The sequence below is a fragment of the Aotus nancymaae genome, unplaced genomic scaffold (genome assembly GCF_030222135.1).
Source record: "Aotus nancymaae isolate 86718 unplaced genomic scaffold, 86718_ANA_hifiasm-v0.15.2.pri h1tg000040l, whole genome shotgun sequence".
In the NCBI taxonomy this organism is placed as follows: Eukaryota; Metazoa; Chordata; class Mammalia; order Primates; family Aotidae; genus Aotus; species Aotus nancymaae.
The window spans coordinates 62,377,773-62,402,791 of record NW_026988454.1 but is presented as its reverse complement, the minus strand read 5'-3'; the positions used below and the strand labels follow the sequence as shown (position 1 = coordinate 62,402,791).

Here is a 25,019-nt window from a genome sequence, read left to right as displayed (position 1 = left end):
CCAAGGTTCTGAGGAATCCATTTTATAAAACTGCTGTGTTTCCACATGTTCTCACTCATAGGTGGGTGTTGAACAAGAGAACACACGGACACAGGGAGGGGAGCACTACACACTGGGGTCTGTTGGGGGGAAATAGGGGAGGGACAGCAGGGGGTAGGGAGGTGAGGAGAGATAGCATGGGGAGAAATGCCAGATATAGGTGAAGGGGAGGAAGACAGCAAATCACACTGCCATGTGTGTACCTATGCAACAATTTTGCAGGTTCTCCACATGTACCCCAAAACCTAAAATACAGTTTAAAAAAACTGCTGTGTTCAATTTTAATGATATCTCTTTTACAGTTCTTTAATATCCATGTGCCCGATTTTTTCCAATTAAATTGTAAACTTCTTGACAGTAGATTTGTTCCATAGCACCAAGGATGGCAGTTGTCTTATAACATGTACTCAATACATTCAATGAATTATATTACAGGCTTTAACTTACACCATTCATTTGACAAATAAGTATTAAAGACAACACTGCACTATAGAAAATAACAAGAGACCTAAAACACAATTTATTTAGGATATACTAGGTAACAAGCATTATGCTCAGTCGTCTGACTTAACACCAACATTGTTAATAAGCATCATTAAATTAAGCAAACAGGAGGCCATTAGCCTGAGATTGTCACTATGCTTTTGAGTTCCTCTGTAACAAACTGCAACCTAACCTGGAAGTATATATTTTGCAAGAGTAGGTTTCAGCCAATCAGATAGCCAATGTGTCACATTACAACCAAATTAGGCAAATGCCTCATCACATCATGCCCAAATAAGGAAAATACATACATAAGGGTAGCCATTCAAGTGATTTCTCTACTTTGCTTCCATATTCAGCTTATAAAAGCTCATTACTTACACACTGCTGGGAAGAGCTCTTTCAACCCCTTCTGATTCTGAATGATTCATGAATAGTTTATCATTTAAATAAACTTTAAATTTAACTTTTCTAAGGTTTTTCTTTTAAGAGTATTCGCTCAATTTTTCAGTTGAGAAAACCATGGCTCAAGAGTATAACGAAGTTGCTCAAGATGAACAATTACATGGCAGAGCAGAATTTAAATCTGCACCTGTTACAAATAATGCTTGGAGTCATAAGGAAAAATGAGCACTCAGACAAAGGATTTTTTAGCAAAGTAAATTTACTTTTGTGTAGAAGGGTGTCTCTTGTATGGCTGGTTGTCATGAGAGTACGTTGAACAAAGGAGGGTAGAAGTTTTTATTTTTAAAGTGACTTTTGTCTCTGTGTCTTTTTTTTACTGGCTAGGGTTGGACTGTATAATTTAAACTAGACTTGACTGGCTAAACATTTAAACTTTTTTAGATAAGGACATGTGATGGGAGAGAGGGGAGAGAAGGAAGGGGTCATCTGCGGCGAACTAGAGAGCTAGGTTTTTTTTTTAAATAAGAAAAGGAATGTGAGCTGGCGTTGATAACACCACTGGTGTTGTGGCATGTATGGGCATGTAGTAAAGTCAGAAAGAAAAGGAGAAGAAAAAGTGAGGGTACTGGAAATTAAAGAATAAAAGGTTAGGCAGGGTCTTTGAAGAGAAACTTTGCTGTATCTCACAGCACCAGTCTGACTCCAAAATCCTTCATTTATATCATGCTGTTCTAGCAAGATAAATAAACATAGAGTTTGCTCTCTATGTTTTATGACCTCTAAAAGTAAACAATCTAGTACTCAAAAAACTATGGTATCAGACACAGGAGAATATGTGCTATGAGAACAATGCAATGGGGATCAGACAGGATGAACAGACAAGATCACCATGTATAAGCAGGACAATGTTAAATACATAAGGTAAATAAAAAAGCCTCAAAATAACTCTGTACCATACATAGCAAAAAAGGATAATCAGCATGAAGAAAAAGAAATACCAATATAACATTTTTAGAAAGCCAGAGTCATTTCTAAAACTACACAGAAATCTCATTTATGATCAGTTGACATTTCATTTCAAAAACAGATTAAGAGCCAGGTGCCATGGCTCATATCTGTAATCCCAGCACTTTGGGAGGCTGAGGCGGGAGGATCACTTGAGGCCAGGGGTTGAAGAGCCACTTGGACAACATACCTTGACTTTATTAAACATAAAAAATTTTAAATTAGCTGAGTGTGGTGGTGCATATCTATACTCCCAGCTACTTGGGAGGCTGAGATGAGAGAAATGCTTGACCCCAGGAGTTAGAGGTTGCAGTGAGTTATGAACACGCCACTGCACTCCAGCCTGGGTGGCAGAACAAGACCCTGTCTCTAAAAAGTAATAATTTAAACATAAGAATAAGTTTTAAAATAGATTTTAAAACAATAAACAATAGCTAATAATATACAAAATCTGCACAACACAGTTAGGGACTCAAGTGCCTCATCTGTAATTCAATTAGAACAATCCTCTTTCAGACTGCTCAGAGTGTTGCATAAAAGATTTTTCAGTTGAAATAACTGTAAAAAATTACTCAACAGATAATCATTCTTTATAAATGAAGTTAATATTTTTTGAGACAGTCTCAATTTTTTAATATTGATTGCGATAATACTCTCTTCAAGAAAATGCCTATGTATTTTATGAAAACTAAGAAGTTGACAAAAATTTAATAAGAAACCTGTGGTGGCTTCTAAAGCACTTAGAACTAGTTTCTCAAAAACTTTCAGCCTCCTAACTTTAGACTCTTTCATCATTACAAATTTGAGAATTTGGCCAAAGTGTAAATAGTACAAGCAGTTCAAATATTTATTATTGGGAATTACAAAACAAAGAGATCATATTTTCTAAAGGTCCATTTCTATGCTAAAAGTTTAAAATTTTAAGTCTAAGAACTCTTTTACATGGCTACTTTGATTTGGAATACTCTAATTGAAAGGAGTTGCTTCACAGTAGCTACAAATCCACATTCTAAATCTTAGCCCTTTCTGACTCTATTAGAGACCTCTAAAACTCCACTAATGTCTCATTAATTTTCTGTTTCTATACAATTCCAACTAACCTTGCTTTTCCTAATAGAATAAAAGTTATCTACAGGCACAGAAAATACCTGAAAACCATTATACATCCCAACCTTCATTTGAAGAACCCAGCTGAGGGAATTGGGAACATCAGGATTGAATATAAAACCAATCTAGCAATTTCAGGATTTGAAATATTGGTAGCAATCATATAAAAGACCTAAAAACAAAGGTGTGTAAAGATGGCAGAGGGAAAAAAAATCAATGTGTGCCTACATTTTTCACAACAGAAAGCATGAGGTATATAGTTTACATGAGTTATAATGTCCTGCCCAGAGTATTTAGACAAGAAAAGTGGCTGGAAAACCGTTTCTATCATAAGTTTAGGTCAAAATCCATCTGAAAACGTCTCACAGAAGCACTACATTATAAAACAGTGCTCAGGGCCAGGTGCGGTGACTGACACCTGTAATCCCAGCACTTTGGGAGGCTAAGGCAGACAGATCACCCGAGGTCAGGAGTTCGAGACCAGCCTGGCCAACATGGCGAAACCCCGTCTATACTAAAATACAAAAGTTAGCTGGGTGTGGCAGTGCACACCTGTACTCCCAGCTACTCAGGAGGCTGAGGCAGAAGAATTGTTTGAACCCAGGAGGCGGAGGTTGCAATGAGCTGAGATTAAGCCAGAAGAATCATTTCTTAGAAAGAAAACCCTGTAGAGCAACTAAATTAAATGAAGACAATATGATTTTATGAGTGAAAGAAGTCTGTCAGAGCTTAGTGAGCACCTATCAACTACTAAGTGTTGAAGATTCTGCAGCATGCTTTACAGAAGCCAATATTAATCATCACAATAATCTCACAAGGCAGATATCAGCACTTTCATTTCACAAACAAAGCTTCAGGAGTCAAGAATTTTGACCAACGTTGTATAGCTTTGGAGGCAGGGATTTGAATCTGCCTCCACAACCTAGGTTCTTTCCCTTGTATCTTAATACCATTCTAAATTTAATTGCAAAATTCAAATACAAAAAAATAGTTTCAGTAGTTGACACTTAAATATGAAATAATGTATTATATCTAATAATACTTCTCAACAAATAAAAACCATATATTCCATTTAACCTTTATCTTAGAGCCCTATAATTTGTCTTGGGGGTTAACTTGTTCTATTTTCGATATTCCTTTCCCTTTAATTTATCAGAAACAACACATTGGGAATTATTTATATTTTTAATTTATACCTATATCAAGATATGACAAGTAAAATTAAAAGTATTCCTGCAGAAGAACCACATTCCTTATCTATTATTCTTCTACAACAATGAATTTGTTTTTTGGTTTCACATTTCATCACAAACTTGCTTAACCATTTTTATTCAAAAAGATCTAATATTTGCTAAACTGAAACTAAGTGATGGGAATGTTAGTAGAAAATATTTCTTAAAAATCCTTTGGCCATATCCCTAAGCTCAGACTAACTATTATAGGAATATACCAGTTCTGCACAACACTAATATATCTCTATTCTTTCAACTATTATAAATGGCATTGTTTTTTATAAGATATTTTTCAGAGTGATTCATTCATTCAAAAACATCTACTAAGCATCTAATTGCAAAACACTATACCACATTTTGACATAAAGTGGTAAACAAAATAAATACAGTTCCTGCTTTCATCGAGTTTTCAGGCATGTAGGGAAGACACACTATAAACAAGTAAATAAACAACTACAAAACAGGAAGTGCTATGAAGGAAATGACTGTGATACTGCAATCAAAAATTTGGGGAAAGGCGTACCTAGATTGTTCACCAAAAAGTAACTTAATTTAGCAATAACATGAATAAGAAGCAGTCAGCCCTGTAAAAAGCCTAGGGAAGAAGATTTCAGGCAAAACAAACACCAAGTAGAAAAGCCTGCTAAGTTGGTTGCATTTAAGGAACTCAAAGAAATCAATGTGGTTAAAATACAGTGAGCTAAACAAGAGTGAAATCATGGAGGTCTCACAGGCCGAGGTAGAACCTGAATATATTTGAAATGCAACAAAGAGGCACTGAAAAGTTTTACATACAGGGCTTAAATACAAAGCGACAAGAGCCAATTCTTTTTTTTTTCTTTTAAGATCACTTTGACTGCTGAGGAAAGAGATTAGAGGAAAACAACATAGGAATCAGGGAGTCCAGCGAAGAGATTACTGCAGTACTCCAGGCAAAAGGTAACAACTTTAAGGTGGTTTAGGTTGAGTTAGAAGTTGAGATTCCAAACATATTTTGAAGGCGTAATTTATAGAACTTTACTAATAAATTCCAAGTTGACAGAGAAATTAAAAAATAATAACCTAATCATTTCTAATTTAAACAACTGAGAAGATAAGGGTTCTACTGTTTAAGATGAGAAAAAAAACTGGAGGAAATGTTTGACGAGGAAAATCTGAAGCTCTATTTTGACATGTTAATATCTGAGATTCTGTGGTATTTCTAAGTGGTGATGTAAATCAGACAGATGGACATTCAAATCTGGAGCTTCAAAGAAAGGTCTGATCTAAAGATAACCCTTCAAGATACAATATGATTTCAGGGAATCAAGTGATGATATTATTCATAAATTCAGGACACTATGGAAGGAACAGGTTTTCTAGCCAAGCGACCAAATCATAAATATAATGTAAGAAAATGGCTGGTATTGGATAAGATCTGGAAGTGTAGAAATCCAAAAGCCCCTGAATTCTAATACAAGGTTGTTAAATAGATGATCTGAATCGGTCTCATCAAAGGAACATCAGAGACCCCAACAAGAAACTCAACAAGAAAAAAGCAGATCTTTCAACCTAAAACCAACCTCCAATAAAATAATACAAAACAGGAAAAAAGAAGACAGGAGTTTTCTGGAGAGTTCTATATCTGAATATAAAAGCCTAAATAAATATTACAATTCATATAATTTAAATCAAAAATAGGAATCACTATACTGTTCCGTGAACTGCTCCTAATTGCAAACTACATTTACATAATATATAATATATATGTGTGTACATATTTTTATATATGTGTGTGGGTGTTGGTGTGTGACTGTATGTATATAATTATACTGTTAGCTCCTTAGGGACTAGAGTTTATTATTGTATTATAACACCTACAACAATGCATGACACAGTGAGTGCTAATTAAACATCTGCTGATTACATGAATGAATAAGCGAACGAAATGTACACGTCAAGAAAATGAACCAATATGGAAATACAAAAATAACTTCATGTATAACAATATCTAACAAGACTGACTCAAGTTTTTTTTTTTTTTTTTTTTTGGTTATAGATACAGAGAAAGAAAAGACATGGCTCTGGAAGAAGATATATTCCAACAGCTTATCCCACTGGAAATGACCTGGTTACACAACACAGTAAACTATGGGAATTACCAGATTACTGATTTGTCTTTTGTTAATAAGTACTTAGTCTAAAATTGAAATAATCAAGCAAATCAAAAGCTCCCACAAATAACATAAAAGCAATGGCAATTAAATATAACAGAAAATACTTCCTCATGCAGTTAAGTAATAGAACTATAAAACTTCATTTTTAAAAGAGAGAGTATACTTCATCTTAAAAGAGAGCACAGTATTTGTGGGACAATAAGAGAGTTTTAGAAAATACAAAGAAATGTGTGTGCCTGGAAATAAGAGTATATATACAACATTCTTTAATAGGAGCATCTGGAAATATAAAATATCATACCTGCAAGCAAAGTACAATGGAGTGGCTCCTGATACATTTGGCCTGTTAATATCAGCACCACTGTCTAGCAAGCATTGCACTGTCTGAGGGGAAAAAAATAATTAAAAGTAAAGCCAGAAAAGTCAAACAAAAGATACAGTTACCACAATTTTAATCCTTATAAGGAAAGTTCTTCCCACAACTTGAAGCTCTACATAGGAACTGAGTGGACACGTGACAATTATTATAACTGGGCAAACTCAACTTTCTGTAAGCTCTCTAAGTTTCTCAGGCACAACACAATACATGTGGAATTATCAATGTAATAGAAACTGTGTTAATCTGGAAGTCTGTAGAGCAGCACTGTATCATAAGTAGTCAGTAGTCACATGTGGCTACCAAGTACTTGAAATGTGGCTAAGTTCAGCTAAGGAACTAAAATTTTAATTGTATTTAATTATAGCTAATTTGAATCTAAACAGCCACATGTGTCTAGTGAATTAGACCCTATTGCTTTAGATACCTGAATTTAAACTGCTTTAAATACCAGAATTTTTCACCTCTAAAACAAAAAATAAGCACCAGAGTAATAACTTTCCCAAAGTCAAGAGCATAACTATTAAAGTACAACATTTTAAAAAGCTAAGATGCCCTTCTGCTATTAACAGTAGCATATACAGGAATTTCACTGATTGCCATTAATGTATACTTAGTCCCCTAAGCTCTACTCCTCCAATCATTTAACTCATACTAAGAGAGAGTACGCTAACATAAAATCTTAAAAATACCATATCTGATGATTAAGGATCAGTTGAAAACCTTTTAAAAACACTTTTATGGTTTTATTCCTAAAATCCTCATTGAGTTTTTTCTGCTAAAAGGAAGAAAATGTAAAAACATAAAACCTGAGAAGGCAATAGGTGGCTTGAGACCAGTAGTTTGAGACCAGTTTAGTCTATATAGTGAGACCCCATTTCTACAAAAACATAAAAAAAATTAGCTAGTCATGGTAGAACGTCATGGTAGTAGGCCTAGGTATTCAGGTGGCTGAGGCAGGAGGATCATTTGAACCCAGGAGTTTAAGGTTACTATGAACTATATTACACCACTGCACCCAGCCTGGGCAACAGAGCAAGACCCCATATCTAAAAATAAAATAAAATAGTTTGAAATTAGACTGTTACTTCTGGATCGAACACTTCATCTTTATTGCTGCTTTTAAACAAAGTACAATATCCGTAAAATAATAAGACTAAATACTCAAAGAAGAAGAACAAGAAAGAAAACAACAGCATACTAGATAAGTCAGTAAGTTTTGGAAAGACAGCAAGCAAATGGAGAAATAGTAACTGACTTAGCAGATCAAAGAAAGCTGAAGTCTAACTGCCACAAATGGAATTCCAACAATAAGCAACTAAATTCTTACTACAAAACACACACATTAAGGAAAAAAAAAAAGGAAAAGAGGAATTGGAAGTACCAGGTATCTTGGAAAATAGAAATAGTTATGTAGAGCTAAAAACAGAAGGAATAGTTGAAAGCCAATAAAAGAAACAGACCCTCCCCTAGGACCTTTCTTCCCATCCCATCCAGTTAGTTACTATCCCTCTTTATGCTGTCTTGGAAGATGGAGAGTTTATTCCTGCACAAAGTGAACAGGGAGGCTCTAGACTGGTAGACAAGAAACATAGGTAGAGCAAAAGATGAGAAGCCATGGTAAAAATAACTAATTAAGTTAAAACCTTCAGCCTCCATGTTCTACTAGGCTCCCAGAAATCCAGCAGGCAGGCTTAAAAATGTCAAGTAGAAGGAATTAAAAGCTTCCTCTGGAGACTAGCATAAGAAAAGAATCTTAAAGATACTGGCATTAGAAAGTCCCCAGTGAAACAGCTCAGTTCGGCCAGGCATGGTGGCTCATGCCTATAATTCTAAGACTTTGGAAAACCAAGGTGGAAACATCATTTGAGGCCAGGAGTTCAAGACCAGCCTGGGCAATTTAAAGAAATTCCATTTCTACAACAAAAGCTTAAAATTAGCCAGGCATGTGGTTCATGCAAGACCCTATCTGTAAAGCAAGGCCCTATCTCTAAAAAGAAATAAAAATAAAAAATAAAGAAATACCCCAATTCAGGACAATGGGTCTAGGGTAGTAGTCCCCAACAAAGGCTAAATTTTCCCCCTGGGGACATGAGGCAACTTTATTTTTATGACTAGGGAAGGGAGAATACTATTGGCAGCTAGTGGGTAGAGGTCAGAGATGCAGCTAAACATCCTAAAATGCAGCTGACAGCCCCCACAACAAAGAATTATCAGATCCAAAATATCAACAGTGTTGAGCTGAGAAACCTTGGTGCACAATCAAACCAAGTAGTCAACAAACAACTCAACTCATGTACATAAGGCTTCCAGTCAGCATTTGAGTGCCTCACCATTACACAAGAATGAACAGACAATATTTAAAATACAACTGAAGCAGGCCTCTAACCTGAAAAACAAAAATTACAACAAATAGAAAAATGAAACTCAGAATTACAAAGACAATAAAGGGAACTAAAGAAAACAACAAAAATTAGAAAAGTAACTGATAACTTCAAACAGAAAAGAAATTATACTATGGAATGAGAAAAGGATGTTGGGTAGAAAATATTCAGAGAATGAGAAATCAAAAATACAATGGAATAAATAAAAATTCAACAGAAGTTTAAAAAGAAAATGTTCAGGAATTCTACAAAGTAGAATAAAAATACAAAAAGTAGAAAATAGGAAAGATGACAAAATTTGTTAATCAAAGGAGACATATGGCAGAAACTGAGAATAAAGAAAAGGAAGGGGGTGAGGGACCAAAGGGGAATAACCAAGAAATAATACCAAAAAAGTTCCCAGAACTGAAGGACATGAGGTGCCAGGTTTAAAAGGCTCAACAAGTGTACGGTCTATTAAATTAAAAGATCTTCAACAAGGTGAGTCAAAGTGAAATTTCATAACATCAGAGATAAAAGATTCCAGAGATAAACAGAAATCACGTGGGCACTAAACTTCAACAGCAACACAGAAATCTAAAATGTGAAAAGTCTTCAAATTTGTAAGATAAATTACTCTATCTGCAGAATTCTATAGCCAACTACACTATTATTCAAATATATGGTTATAAATAAAAAAAAGTTTAACTATTTTATAAGATGTTAAAAATTACCTTCAATGCACCTTTTCTCAAGAAGCTACTGAAGTATATCCTCCTACAAAGCAAGAGAATAAACCAAAATAGAAGACGTGGAATCTAGAATATGGAGATTCAAACATGGGAGAGACACTAAGATTATTTCTAGATTTAGAGGGTGATATGGTTTGGATTTGTGTCCCTGCCCAAATATCCTGTTGAACTGGAGGAGGGACCTGGTGGTAAGTGACTGGATCAAGGGGCCAGATTTCCCCCTTGCTGCTCTCATGAGAACTGATGGTTTAAAAGCATGTGGCACTTCCCTGTCACACACACTCTCTCTCTCCTGCTGACATGTGAAGAAGCTGCTTGCTTCCCCTTCACCTTCCACCATGATTGTAAGTTTCCTGAGGCCTCCCAGTCATGCTTCCTGTTAAGCCTGCACAACTGTGAGTCAGTTAAAACTCTTTTCTTCTTAAATTACCCAGCTTCAGGTAGTTTTTTAATAGCAGTGTGAAAACAAATTAATACAGAGGAGAAAAAACGATGGAACTAGCAAACTAACAAATCTGTCTTTGTAGAAGAGAGGATATAGGAGCATATAGATGAAGAACTGCTGATTCGTACAAGAAAACTGAGCAAAGCCAATTATTAACTTCAAGAAAATAGTCATCCTCGAAGAATATTACAGTTCACTACTTGACTGAGCAGTAAATAATACTTTAACTATATATATAACCAATGTTGTCTAATCAAAACTTATAAATCATCATTTACAATAACAAGAAATGATTAAGTAACATTTAAAAGTCATAAACTGAGAAAGAGCCATGGAAGCTTATCATTTGGAAATACATACCAAAGGAAAAGTTTAAATAAAGTTGAAAGTTGCCTCTGGTGATCATGACTTGACAAAGAGAGCAGTGGGTTTAAGGGACTAGCAATCTTATTAGAAGATTTTAACACTAATAAAATATTTTTTTTAAATAGTATTCACATGTCTACCTAAATTTACTTCTATCCCAACATGAATTCCATAATCTATGTAATAAAAGCAGTGTTATATAAAACTATATTATTAGCTATGTAATTCCTTTAAATTGAAAACAAGTAGTCAAGTATAGCTTTCAAATATAAGAAAAACAAGTATTTAGGTCACTATTTTATAAGAGAAGGTCTATGTGGGCCTTCTAATTATGGCTTTCCTCTGATTATTGACCTAAAAGCTGTGTCTGTAAGGTCCCAAAATAGGAGTGAGATGGAGAGTAGCAACAGTGTTCACTACTGTTATAGAAATTATAGAAAATAAGTCTGCCAACCGAAAAAAGTCGAGGACCAGATGAATTCACAGCTGAATTCCACCAGATGTACAATGAAAAGCTGCTACCATTGCCATTTGAAGTATTCTAAAAAATTGAGAAGGAGGGACTATCCCCTAACTCATTCTATGAGGCCAGCATTATCCTGATACCAAACCCTGGAACAAATACAGCAAAAAAAGAAAATGTCAGACCAATATCCTTGATGAAATTGAAGAAAAAATCCCTAACAAAATGCTGGCAAGCAGAATCCAGCAGCACATCAAAAAGTTTATATACCACAATCAAGTAGGCTTCAACCCCAGGATGCAAGGTTGGTTCAACATACACAAACCAATAAATGTGATTCAGCACATAAGTATAACTAAAGACAAAAGCCACGATTATCTCAATAGATGCAGAAAAGGCTTTTGATAAAAATTCAACATCCCTTTGTGTTTTTAAAAAAACCTCTCAATAAACTAGGTATTGAAGGAACATTATCTCAAAATAATAAGAATCATCTATAACAAACCCACAGCCAATATCATACTGAATGGGCAAAAGCTGGAAGCATTACCCTTGTAAACCAGCATAAGACAAGGATGCTTTCTCTCACCACCCATATTCAACGTAGTATTGGAAGTTCTGGCCAAGGCAATCAGGCAAGAGAAAGAAACAAAAGGACAAAGAAATAGGAAGAAAAGAAATCAAACTATCCCTGTTTGCAGAAGACATAACACTATATTTAGAAAATCCCCAGAGTCTCAGCCCAAAAGCCTCTTAAGCCGATAAACAACCTCAATAAAGTCTCAGGATACAAAATCAACATGCAAAAATCATTAGCATTCCTACACACCAAGAATCAAGCCAAGAGACAAGTCAGGAATGAACTCCCATTCACAACTGCCACAAAAAGAATAAAATACCTAGGTATACAACTAACTAGAGAGGTAAAAGGTCTCTACAAGGAGTACTACAAAACCACTGATCAAAAATATCAGAGATGACACAGACAAATGGAAAAACATCCCATGCTCATGGACAGGAAGAATAAATATCAATAAAATGGCTATACTGCCCAAAGCAATTTATATGGATTCAATGCTATTCCTATTAAACTACAATTGACATTCTTCACAGAATGAGAGAAAACTATTTTAAAATGCATATGAAACCAAAAAAAGAGCCGAAATTGGCAAGGCAATCCTAAGCAGAAAGAAAAGCTGGAGGCATCACACTACCCAACTTAAAACTATACTACAGGGATATAGTGAGCAAAACAGCATGGTACTGATACAAAAACAGACACATAGACCAATGAAACAGAATAGAAAACCCACAAATAAGATCACACCCTGAATATTATCTGATCTTCCACAAACCTGACAAAAAAAAAGCAACGGGGAAAGGATTCCCTATTCAATAAACAGTCTTGGAATAACTGGCTAGCTGCAGTGCAGGCAAACAACTGAAACTGAACCCCTTCCTTATACCATATACAAAAATTAACTCAAGATGGAGTAAAGACTTAAATGTAGGCCGGGCGCGGTGGCTCACACCTGTAATCAGAGCACTTTCGGAGGCCAAGGCGAGTGAATCATGAGGTCAGGAGATCAAGACCATCGTGGCCAACATGGTGAAACCCCATCTCTACTAAAAATAAAAAAATTAGCTGGGTGTGGTGGCACATGCCTGTAATCCCAGCCATTCAGGAGGCTGAGGCAGGAGAATCGTTTGAACCAGGTAGTCGGAGGCTTCAGTGAGCTGAGATCGTGCCACTGCACTCCAGCCTGGTGACAGAGGGAGACTCCATCTCAAAGAAACAATGTAGGCAATACCATTCAGGACTTAGGCACAGACAAAGATTTCCTGACAAAGACACCAAAGGCAATTGCAACAAAAGCAAAAAAAAACTGACATCAGAATAAACAGGAAACCCACTGAACAAGAGAAGATTTTTGCAAACTATGCATCTGACAAAAGTCTAATATCCAGCATGTATAAGAAACTTAAACAAATTTACAAAAAACACAAGCCCATTAAAAGTGGGCAAAGGACATAAACAGACACTTTTTTACTACTCACCACTTTGCAGTCTGCTAATTGTTGAGGTGAGCACATCTTAGGTTCCTTCTGTATTTGAATTATCTTTACTTGCTGTCTTCAGAGAAATGACTGGAGAGTTTTTTTAAAACTGTGATTAAGGCTGCCTGTGACTAAATTATACTGTTAAAACTATGCAATGATATAATAACATAAATAACACTAATATATACCCAAACCGTGTGCTAATAAGCATTTATCATTTCATTTAATGCACCTTGTGAGGAAGGTGATATTCTCTTCACTTTTATAAGCAGGAAACTGAGTGTCAAAGAGATCATGCAATTTTTACCCCAACACATAAATAAACAGGGAAGCAGGGATTAAAGCCTAAGTCCAGCCAGGCACAGTGGCTCATGCCTGTATTCCCAGTGCTTTGAGAGGCCAAGGCGGGTGGATCACAAGGTCAAGAGATGGAGACCATCCTTGCCAACATGGTGAAACCCCATCGCTACTAAAAATACAAAAATTAGCTGGGCATAGTAGAATGTGCCTGTAATCCCAGCTACTTGGGAGGCTGAGGCAGGAGAATCACTTGAACTGAGGAGGCGGAGGTTGCAGTGAGCCGAGATCATGCCACTGCACTCTAGTCTGAGCAACAGAGTGAGACTCTGTCTCAATAAAAAAAAAGTCCATGTTCATAATCACTATTCCATTTATCAAAAAATAGGCATAATTCTTCTGAATTCAAATTACTATAGTATTATGGATAATCTGTCATATCTTCATAAACCATGTTAATCACAGATAACCTAGTAACTCCCTACTGAATAACTATTACAGAGTCAAGCTTAAGTGCCTAGACAGCTATTTGTGTATAGTTTTAAAGTAATGCTATTTTTATGCCTGTAATCCCAGGGCTTTGGGAGGCCAAAGTGGGAGGACTGCTCAAGGCCAGGAGTTTAAGATCAGTCTGGGCAACACAGTAAGGCTACTATCTCTACAAAAGAAAGTTAGAAATTTGTTAAAAATTAGCCAGGCATGGCGGTGTGTGCTTGTAGTCCTAGCTACTTGGGAGGCTGAGGCAGAAAGATCACTTGAGCCAAGGAGTTCAAGGTTACAGTAAGCTATGATCGCACCACTACACTCTGGCCTGGTGAACAGAGTGAAACCTTGTCTCCAAAAAAATAAACAATAAAAAAAAGTGGGCCAAGTGCAGTGACTCACACCTGTAATCACAGCACTTTGGGAGGCCAAGGTGGGCAGAAAACTTGAGGTCAGGAGTTCACCACCAGCCTGGTCAACATGATAAAACCCCGTCTCTACTAAAAATACAAAAATTAGCCAGGCGTGGTGGTGCATGTCTGTAATCCCAGCTACTCAGGAGGCTGAGATGGGAGAATCGCTTGAACCCCGGAGGCACAGGTTGTAGTGAGCTGCGATTACACCACTGCACTCCAGTCTGGGAGACAGAGTAAGACTCTGTCTCCAAAAAAAAAGTAATGGTATTTTTTAACCATATACTTTTTATAGTGTTTCTGTATTTCTATTTATACTGTAGAGCTTACAATATAAAAACAATGTAGCCATTAGACTAACATATTCCTCTACTGTTCTCAACAAAGTGATGAGACAAACTTCCAACAAATCATAGAAAAAAAGCTTTATTTACAACATAAACTGTCATAGCCTGTATTGTGAAAAAGTAATTGTGGTTTTTGCCATCACTTTTAATATATCCTACAAAGAAATTAATTTTTTTTAAGAGAGAAAACACTTGATTAAAAAATAGGAGACCAGATGTGGTAGCTCACACCTGCAATCCCAGCACTTTGAGAGGCCAAGGTGGGTGGATCACCTGAGGTCAGGAGTTCCAGACCAGCTTGGCCAACATGGTGAAACTTTGTCTCTACTAAAAATACAAAAATTAGCTGGGCGTGGTGGCGGGCGCCTGTAATCTCAGCTACTTGGGAGGTTGCGGCAGGAGAATCGCTTGAATTTGGGAGGCGGAGGTTGCAGTGAGCCAAGATTGCACCACTGCACTCCAGCCTGGGCAACAGAGCGAGACTGAGTCTCCAAAAAAAAAAAAAAAACTGGAAATTACTTGTTCCAGCATTTTATTTTCCATTCCTAAATCTTACTACTTTTCTATTTTAACAGAATTAGCCCAATTAAGATCCTCAAAATATGTACCTATTAAAATAAATGTATTTTTTAAAGTTTTCAATAATGCACTTGTAGATTAAATGTTGCTCCCATCCCCCTAATAAAAAACAAAAAACAAAAAACAGAAAAAAAACCTACTTCCCTTAGAATAAGGATAAAAATGTATAAAGGAATTTGAAAGAATAAAAAATTGCCTTGCAGCAATGAAATGAGTGCAGTCATCTATCTTTGTGACTTAAAAAAAAAGATGTTTGCTTGGTGTTTTCTTTCTGTAAAAGCTCTAAAACAGGAAGGGAAATGAAAACGCAGAATTCAGTCAATATTGATTAAATGACATAATAAGAAAAGCTGCTAGAAAGTCACAGACAACCTTAATTACAGTTTAAAAAAAACTCTCCAGTCATTTCTCTGAGGACAGCAAGTAAAGATAATTCAAGTACAGAAGGAACCTAAGATGTACTCACCTCAACAATTAGCAGACTGCACAGTGGTGAGTAGTAAAAAGAATAAGGAAGATCTACTTGGTGTTAGGCTGAGAGAAAGAAGCTGTAACGCTTATCCAACCCACCCTATTACTATTCTGGCTGTTTCTACTGAGCCATGTTCAGAAGGTGAGCCCTCCTGAGTTCCTTATTACTCTTTAATTGGACATAAACTAGTGTGCAAAATGGATTCTTGTTCTCAGATAATCCAGAGTAATAATATTTCAATGGTAAAGCAAAAGGTCTAACCACAAAAATTATATTCTCGCTGACAATACACACATACGATATTGATATATCGTGAATGATAAATAGCTATATAGAACTGGAATAAGGTATATACTGCCTGGTCTTAACAACTGGAATTTAACAGCAGAGTTTCAAGACTCCACATATACTCTTCTGAAGTGCTACAAAATAATAAATGTTTTCCACTATGTGAAAACTGCTAATGTGTGTCCAAAGGTTAAAACTTAGGTAGAAGAAAATGCACCCTGAGCATTTATTAAGTTAAAATAAATACATAAAAGCTCTTGAATAAACAACACTACCTGAGAGTTTTAAATTGTATCAAAACATAAGGCACAACATAATTCAAGAGAATAAATTCTGGATTAAACTTTTAAAATCCCTAAGGATTCTCAAAAGGAGAGATTTTCATCAATAGATACAAACAAATCAGATACAACCTTTTGCAAGAATCAGCACTATCAATATACACTCCATTTAAAGATATAAAAGGAAAAAAGTGGCAAACAAAAAATTCAGAAACACAAAGAAAATGGCAGAAAATATTCATCAAAACGATACTGCATTTGAGTGGTTTTGAGGCAGGAGAACAGGGTCTGGAGGCAGGGAACTGAAGGCCATTTCACACTGACTTCCTAGAAATAAATTGAAAGGAAAACCCTAACTTTCCATGCCTAAGTAACAAAAGGACCAGAGACTATTCCCTTTGCAAACCCCCACCTCTTTTTCAAGGCAGATGGGAAAGGAAATTACCACTGATTGGTTGCAAAAGGCAACTGATAGGTATTTACTGCCTGGTCTTAACAACTGGAATTTACAGTCAGACGTTTGCAATAAAAGTGTAATCTTCTAATTTCATTTCAGCCCCTGATTGGTTGCAGATATCAACAATACAGAATACAGACTGACTGAGGGTCAAGTCTTAGATTGCACAGAAGTGCAACTTTGTAACTTCACTTTAGCCTCTGATTGGTTGCTTCCCATAACCAATCAGATGTTTGCATGGGGTGTGATCTTTGTAACTTTCCTTCAGCATCTGACTGATTGCAGGGCTACCACTTCATTTACATGAGGTGAACACCTAGTGGCCAAGGGGAAACCTGTAGGGGGTATTTGGACCCCAGAAGATTCTGCATCCAGACCGTTGAGCAGCTGCTCAGGCCCGCTCCCACGCTGTGGAATGTACTTTCATTTTCAATAAATCTCTGCTTTTGTTGCTTCAATCTTTCTTTATGTGTTTTGTCCAATTCTTCGTTCAAAATGCCAAGAATCTGGACACCCTCCACCAGTTTCTTCCACCTTTCAACAAAAATCTCTATCTATCATGTGCTATGCCCTCTTCTAGATAATGTGTTATACACTACTTTAAATCAGGGGTCCCCAACCCAGGGGCTGTTAGGAACTGGGCCACACAGCAGGAGGTGAGTGGCAGGCAAATGAGCCTCACTGTCTGAGCTCTGCCTCCTGTTGGATAAGCAGCAACATTTGATTCTCACAGGAACACGAGCTGCGTGTGAAAGGGATCTAGGCTGCAAGTTCCTTGTGAGAATCTAATGCCTGATGATCTGGGGTGGAACACTTGCATCCCGAAACTATCCCCACAACTTCCCACTGTGGAAAAATTGTCTCCATGAAACTAGTCCCTAGTGCCAAAAACGTTAGGGACCACTGCTCTAAATTATGTGCTATGAACTACTCTAGATACTTGAATTACAACAATGAACAAAACAGACAAAAATCCCTGCCTTCAAATTTATAGTGGAAAAGGAAGATAAAGTGACAAGATGTAAATAAACAAAATTTGTAATGTACCAGATGGTGATCAGTGCTATCCAGAAAAATAAACCAGAAGTTTCTAGGATTTGGATTCAATTTATTTTAGCAAATTTCTTGCCCCTAAAATCCCACACACAAATAATTTTGTGAAAACTGTGCACTGATTTGTAAGTCATAAAGTCCATAAAAAGCATAACAATTGTGATTTCAAATGATTGTCATAACTTCTACTTTTAAAATTTTATGGCTTCTCATTTACTTGCTAAAATTGAGCACAGTTAGCTTACAATTTACTAAATGTAAACATGTAAAGCATGCCAATATAAATGTGTTACTGACAGCTGATTACCTATGTATTTTTCGAGCTAATATAATTTTAAGAGCTACACTGAATTGAAATCACTTTATATGCCTAAAACTGGATCGACAAAAGACACTTTTTAAAATATTTAGAATTGCAAATTCCCTGCCCAACTCTGCCCCTCCACTCCCTACCAAAAAAAACTGTTCTCCTAGTCATTGATTATCTAGAATGGGATTTCTCCCTCCTCCTTACAAAATAAGAAACTGTTGCAGAGAAACCGTAAAAGAAAAACATAGGGTATTTTCATATGGCCCTCAAGACATCCTTAAGAAGAAACAACATATTTCAACAGACTTCATAACCTTTCAAGTGATAAAACAATATCCTGAGTGGAAAATGAACGTACAAACCTAATGTGTAGGTCAATCTCAAGTCATTTAATTGAAAGCAGTGACTAACGAAGACCACCTGTGCCCAATACACTGATAAATTACAAAGCAAGAAATCCAAAGCAGCCCTACTTTATCAATGTCAACTCTCAAAACACTGATCAAAGTAAAAAGGAATAGATATTCAATAATAAAACTCTAAGTAAAAATTAAAGTTGTGGTATTATCACTAGCTAAAAGGAGAACAAACAACAAAAACAGAGTCCTTAATTTTTTTATTAAAAATAATTCTGAAGACGTGAGTTATGGCAATGCACATATAACTTATACACTAACAAAAACTCCCAACTCATTAATCAGTGACTGGTTTACACAGGTCTCTAGAAACCTGTCCACCTTCACCTATTGAGAACTTTGAACTATTACATAGTAACCATCAAAAATCATTATTGTCTAGTTGTGTTATAAAAGTAACAGTGGTAAGAGAACTTTCTACTATTTGCTTCAACTTCTTAGAAGTGATTAAAGGAGAATTCTAGCATTAGAATAAATAAAATTACTCTGAACCTAGAAATATACTCTGAAATGTTAGTCTACCTACCTTTGTGGCTCAAGGCTGAATCTAATTAATGTCTGGAAAATGTTTTCAATTAAGTTTGCATGGCTGTCCAGTAACTGGATGAAAAACCTGGAAGCTGGCTAACGATATCAAGAGAGCTGACTGAACATTGCTGAGCATTGTTCCTTAACAAGTCTATGATTTTAGTAAAAAAATGCAGTCAGTTCTATCTAAGATAGTCTAATACTAGGAGTTCAACTATCATTTTATATTGTTTGTGAAGCTTTGTATTTAGTTACATAAACTTAAGAAAATAAGGTTTATTCTGATAAAAATGAAATTTATTTTTAAATAAATTACAGATTAGTCCCTAACTAATCCTGCCATGTAATCTAACTTACAGAAATTTAGACTGAACCATTTGACAGTTCTCTAGGGTTTCTAAATCCATGATATTCCAAGAAGACTGTAATCAATCATTTCTGACAATTCAACACATTCATAAATCTTATAAAAAAAGTTACCAAAAACTAGGTTTAATTCATGGTCCAAAAAGTGTTAGCACGTCATACCTAGAGAAAACAGTGTTAGGTTTTACTCAACTTTCTAAAACTGAAATTAAAAATCAAACAACACATTGGGCCCAGCTTCTTGTATGAGCATAAATGAATAAAAGGTCTAGACAGTAATCTGTGTACTTTTACAGAATCACATCATGCATATTAATAACAATCATAATAGCAGCCAGTAGTTATTACTGCTGTTAAATGCCTTCCAAAGGATTCACAACATTTTCTTAATAATATCACCAGTAAAATTATATCATCTCCAGTTGAATAACCAAACTCTGAAATGATTTTTTCAAATTAGTACCCGAAGACACACCAGTATTCTGATATTATACAGCTAAGAACGGAGTTAAACAGTTATTCTAAGAAAAGTTACATAAAAATGAAATTATTAAGAAGTTGTGATTTCTTTCATCTCATCATTATTAAATAGGGATAGAAGTAGTTTAAAATAACGGTGCTACTATGCTACAATGACAAAAACAGAGTTCACTCTTCAACTGCCCAAACCACTTCCTTCCAACAAAAGGAAAATGAGATCTTTATTATCTTTACCTCTAACGCAACAGTTGCATCTATATGAAATCATAATTAAGATTACTCAATTTCTTAGTTATGATAAAAAAGGAATCTTTCTTCCGAATCTTTTATCCTTAAAAAATGTAATATAAATTTGAAAAAGCATTTCTTGTCATTGAAGCAAGAATACAGCATTTCATTACATATTCTACAAAGCTACAGGGCGCTTAGCTAGTTGCTCAAAATGTTTTCATGCACTCCTCAGATTTACTCTAAAATGAGATTAGAAGGCAAATTTCAAAGGATTTATCATCCATGCCTCTTTGAAAAGAGCTGATGTGGTTTATTTTTTAATGGAGTTTCTTTCCCATTTAAAGTTTTCTATCGTATTCTATAAAATATATATAATCAGAATTATGTAAACTCCTAAGCTTAAAAATAAAATCTTGAAACTTACATGCATTGGTATATATCTACATGGACAAGAGTTCTGAAGACTTTTTGATGAATTTATGCAGAAGTTGCTACTCTGAGACAACAGAAAGGCCATTCTGACTTGCCACTGAGTCATTAGGATACCTGACAAAGCATTACACACTCAGTGTTCAACTTATGGGAAGATATACAAGGGTTTCTAAAAAATCAGTAATCCTTATCCTATAATAACATCATATTTCATAGCCCAGTAAATCACATGCAACTCAAAATAAAACAATACGCTTATACACTGAGATGTGAATGTGTCCTAGAAATGTATGAGCAATTCTGAAACAGGCAGTATTAGCACAACTATGAACACAGATTTTTAGAACTATAATTCAGCTAGGAGGCAAAGAAATAGACTAATTTTTCAAGATTCCCTCTTGTCCTAATTGAAAAAGGAATAAATACATACAATGATTCAGAAAATAATCAGTGCTAAGTATTCCCTTTACCTTTATATGATCATTGTAGATAACAATGATTCAGAAAATAATCAGTGCTAAGCATTCCCTTTACCTTTATATGATCATTATAGATAACAAGGATTCAGAAAATAATCAGTGCTAAGCATTCCCTTTACCTGCATATGATCATTGCAGATAACTATAACTGACTAACTATGACAGAATGAATCCCATTGGCAATTATAATCAACCACAAATCAACATGACTTTTCGTACCCTTCCTCCTGTACTCTGCCTGCAAAACCTCATTCTGTGAAACTCATCATCACAATGAAGTCAGGCTCCCTATAAATCTTCTGAGAATACAATTGTTCAAAGGCATCTGACTATGAGGAATTCTCCATTACTTTACCACACTTGCTTTAGGTTGCAAACCATATGGAGTATATTATACCACCTAATTTTCAATAACTTCAGAAGGCAATTCTAAAGTTTTAATGCAGCCTGTAATGCACATGTTTTGAACAAAGTTTTCTTAGTAATTCTTGCTTCTATACTAGTTCAAAGCAGCTAAAATTAGCTTTTATAGATCTTCTTCTAATCTGAATCCCAGTATTTTTCCTATCCAAGTTCCTAGGCACCAGATAGGGTGTGCAAGTCTTACTAAATGACACTCTGCTCATCTGTTATAACAGAGGGTGTTTATGTTAAAGTAGGTGCTCTTCTGCCCTCTGAGAGCTATCAGCTAGACTCATTCTCTAATATGCAATAGTGCCTTAAAAACCTGAAGCACTCAAGATTAGGACATTTCAGACCTTTTTTTTCCCACATAGAATACTTTTTAAATTTAATAATATTGACTCTAAGTAGTAAAAACTAATGAGAAGAATATACTTGAAAATACTGGGTTAGTTTTCAGATGATAAAAGACAAAAAGTGCACATGAACACTGGTATTCAGAAAAAAATCCACGAAACAGAAAAAGGATCATATATCCCTCCATTTTTCCAACAACCTATTAAACATAAGACAATGTCAACCTGTCTTGAAGAAGTCCAGTATTCTGTGAATTATGTTATACATCCTGAAACAAGGTTAAGGAAAAAGTGTTTGAAGAGATAAAAATCCAGATTCCACTAGAAATTCTCCTAACAAGAGGGAAGACTCAGAAAGTCTGTAACAAAAAATAAACAAACTTTGTATCCTTGTAGTTAATAGTACTAACTTTGCTTTCTGTTGGTTTTGTTATTATTATGGTCAGTAAGAAAATAAATTACATTCTCTCTTTTTTTTAAGAGATGAGGTACGGTGGCAATTCACTAGCATGATCCCACAAACTGACCAGCATGAGGTTCTTGACGTGCTCTGTTTCTGACCTGGTCTGGTTCACCTCTCCTCAGGCAACCTAGCAGTCCCTTCTCCTGAGAGGTCACCACATTCACATGAATAGAACTGTAAAAAGTACTCTTACAAAATTTATCTTGGAGATCGGTGAGGGTTGGACAAACCTCCTTCCTTTAGCCCTTCTTAGAGTCAGATACACCCCTTACAAGGTGGGGTTCTCTCCTTTTGAAATCATGTATGAGAGGGCTCCCCCTATCTTGCCTAAGCTAAAAAATACCCATCTAGCAGAAATAGCCCAAGCTAACTTGTTACAGTACCTACAGTCTCTCCAACAGGTTCAAGACATTATCCAGTCACTCATCCAGGGAGCACACCCTAATCCAGTTCCTGACCAAAGCAGGTCCTGCTACATTTTCCATCCTAGTGACCTGGTGTATGTCAAAAGTTCCCCAAAGAAGGACTCACTCCTGCTTGGAAAGGACACTCCCCCCGTTCCTTAACACTAGGGGACATGGCAGGAAACACCACCTGCCTAATTAGCAATGGGTATAAACTGTCTGCTTCTCCTTTTCAGGCTACATGTAACGAGTCTCTACTTACTTCCCTAAACTCCTCAGTCTCCTACCAGGCACCCAACAGTACTTGGCTGACCTGCACCTCAGGCCTCACCTGCTGCATCAGTGGGACTGAACCTGGACCTGTCCTGTGCGTGTTGGTTCACGTGCTTCCCCAGGTCTACATGTACAGCGGACCAGAAGGACAACTTCTCATCGCTGCCCCTGAACTGCATTCCAGGACCCGCCAAGCTGTCCCACCTCTCGTGCCCCTTCTGGCTGGCCTCAGCGTAGCTGGGTCAGCAGCTATCAGCACTGCTGCTCTTGTCCAGGAAAAACTGGACTAATGTCCCTATCTCAACAAGTAGATGCTGATTTAAGAAATCTCCAGTCAGCCATAAATATGTTACATACCCAAGTAAAATCCCTAGCTGAAGTTGCTCTGACGAGGCTTAGATTTACTGTTCCTCTCTCAAGGAGGTTTATGTGCTGCTTTGGGAAAAAGCTGTTGTTTTTATGCTAACCAATCTGGAGTCATAAAAGACACTCTTAAAAGAGTTCAAGAAAATTTAGATAAACGCCAACAGGAGCAGGAGAACACCCCATGGTACCAAAGGATGTTTAACTGGAGCCCATGGCTAACTACTTTAATAACTGGGCTATTAAAGTTATTAAACTTTATTAAACTTTAATAGCCCAGTTATTAAAGTAGTTAGCCATGGGCTCCAGTTCGTCTTCTCCTCCTATGAGGCTTAATCTTTGGGCCCTGTATACTAAACTGGCTCCTTGCTTTCATAAGGCAGTGCATAAATTCTGTCAAACTTAGGTATTTCAAAAGCCACTATAACCCCCTTGTTGTAATGGAAGAGTCAATGCTTTGACTCTCCAAAAACACAAGTGGGGAATGTAATAACCTAGGCTGTGTTAGCCTAACTGACTCCATCTTGGCAGTAGGCTCCCGCTTGGCTTCTCCCTCCCTGCCTTGGCCCCCTCAGATACATTACTGGGTCACGCTGCACTCAAAGCTTTGAACCTTCAAGAGTGGTTTACACTGTTCACAGTACCTGTAACCACTGTAACCACATCCTGCTTGCCAAGTCTACCTGCTATTGTGAACACCTTCCTTGGTGATTGATTGTATGGAAAGTTCCCCCTGCTACCCTACCTTGATGATTGTATGGAAATACCCTTAGCAACCAACAGTCCTGGGAATCTCCTGCCCCCTGGTTACCAGCTTCCTTATCTAACTGGCTTGTTCCCTTCTGTAAAATTCTGCTTCAGCTAAGCTCCCCCTCCCCTACCTAAATCAAGGTATAAAGGAAATCAAGCCCCTTCCTCCGGCCAAGAGAATGTTGAGCGTTAGCCGACTTTCATCTCTCAGTCACCAGCTAATTAATAAAGGACTCTTAATTTGGAACTCAGAGTGTGGCTCTTTCCTTCTAACTCGCTTGGATACAACAATGCCAAACTTAGTATGGACATCCAACCAGCATAGCATACTACAACCCACAACTTCTGGGCTAAAGGGATCCTCTCCACCTCAGCCTCCCAAGTAGCTGAGACTACTGGCATACACCTGTACATTCTATTACCAATAATGTTAAATGTCAAAAAAAAAACTGAAAAATATAAACAGGGTAGAAAATTACAGCAAAGCAGAAATTCAATCTAAAATCTTAAACTCTCAATCTTTATATAAGGCAGTAAAGTCTCCTAATGAGAGAGAAATAGCAATTTCAAAAGCCAAATGTCTGGACACAGGAATAACAGGAAAGCATTGTCATAAAACAAATGCATGATTTTAGAAACCTAGAGTAAGAAAGAAAATAGCCAAGCACAGCAGCTTACATCCCAGCATTTTGGGAGGCCGAGGCAGGCAGACTGCTTGAAGCCAGGAGTTCAAGACCAGCCTGGCCAACATGGCAAAACCACGTCTCTACTAAAAATATAAAAATTAGCTGGGTGTGGTGGCACACACCGGTAATCCCAGCTACTTAGGAGGCTGAGGCACAG

At 36.5% G+C, this 25,019-nt stretch overlaps 1 protein-coding gene across 5 annotated transcripts in view; it reads right to left on the bottom strand.

The window, feature by feature from the left end:
* The window catches only part of HACE1 (HECT domain and ankyrin repeat containing E3 ubiquitin protein ligase 1), a 104,070-nt gene that overhangs the window by 53,261 nt on the left and 25,790 nt on the right, over positions 1-25,019 (bottom strand). For 3 of the 5 annotated variants that reach the window (XM_012438445.2, XM_012438446.3, XM_012438447.2), the window contains one exon: positions 6,729-6,811. The exons of 1 other annotated variant lie outside the window; for it this stretch is intronic. In XM_012438445.2, the coding sequence (XP_012293868.2) occupies positions 6,729-6,811 (83 nt within the window). Of the gene's footprint in view, positions 1-6,728; positions 6,812-13,250; positions 13,270-25,019 lie in introns of those variants that run through there. One more of the 5 variants, XM_021670515.2, reaches the window with a different exon arrangement.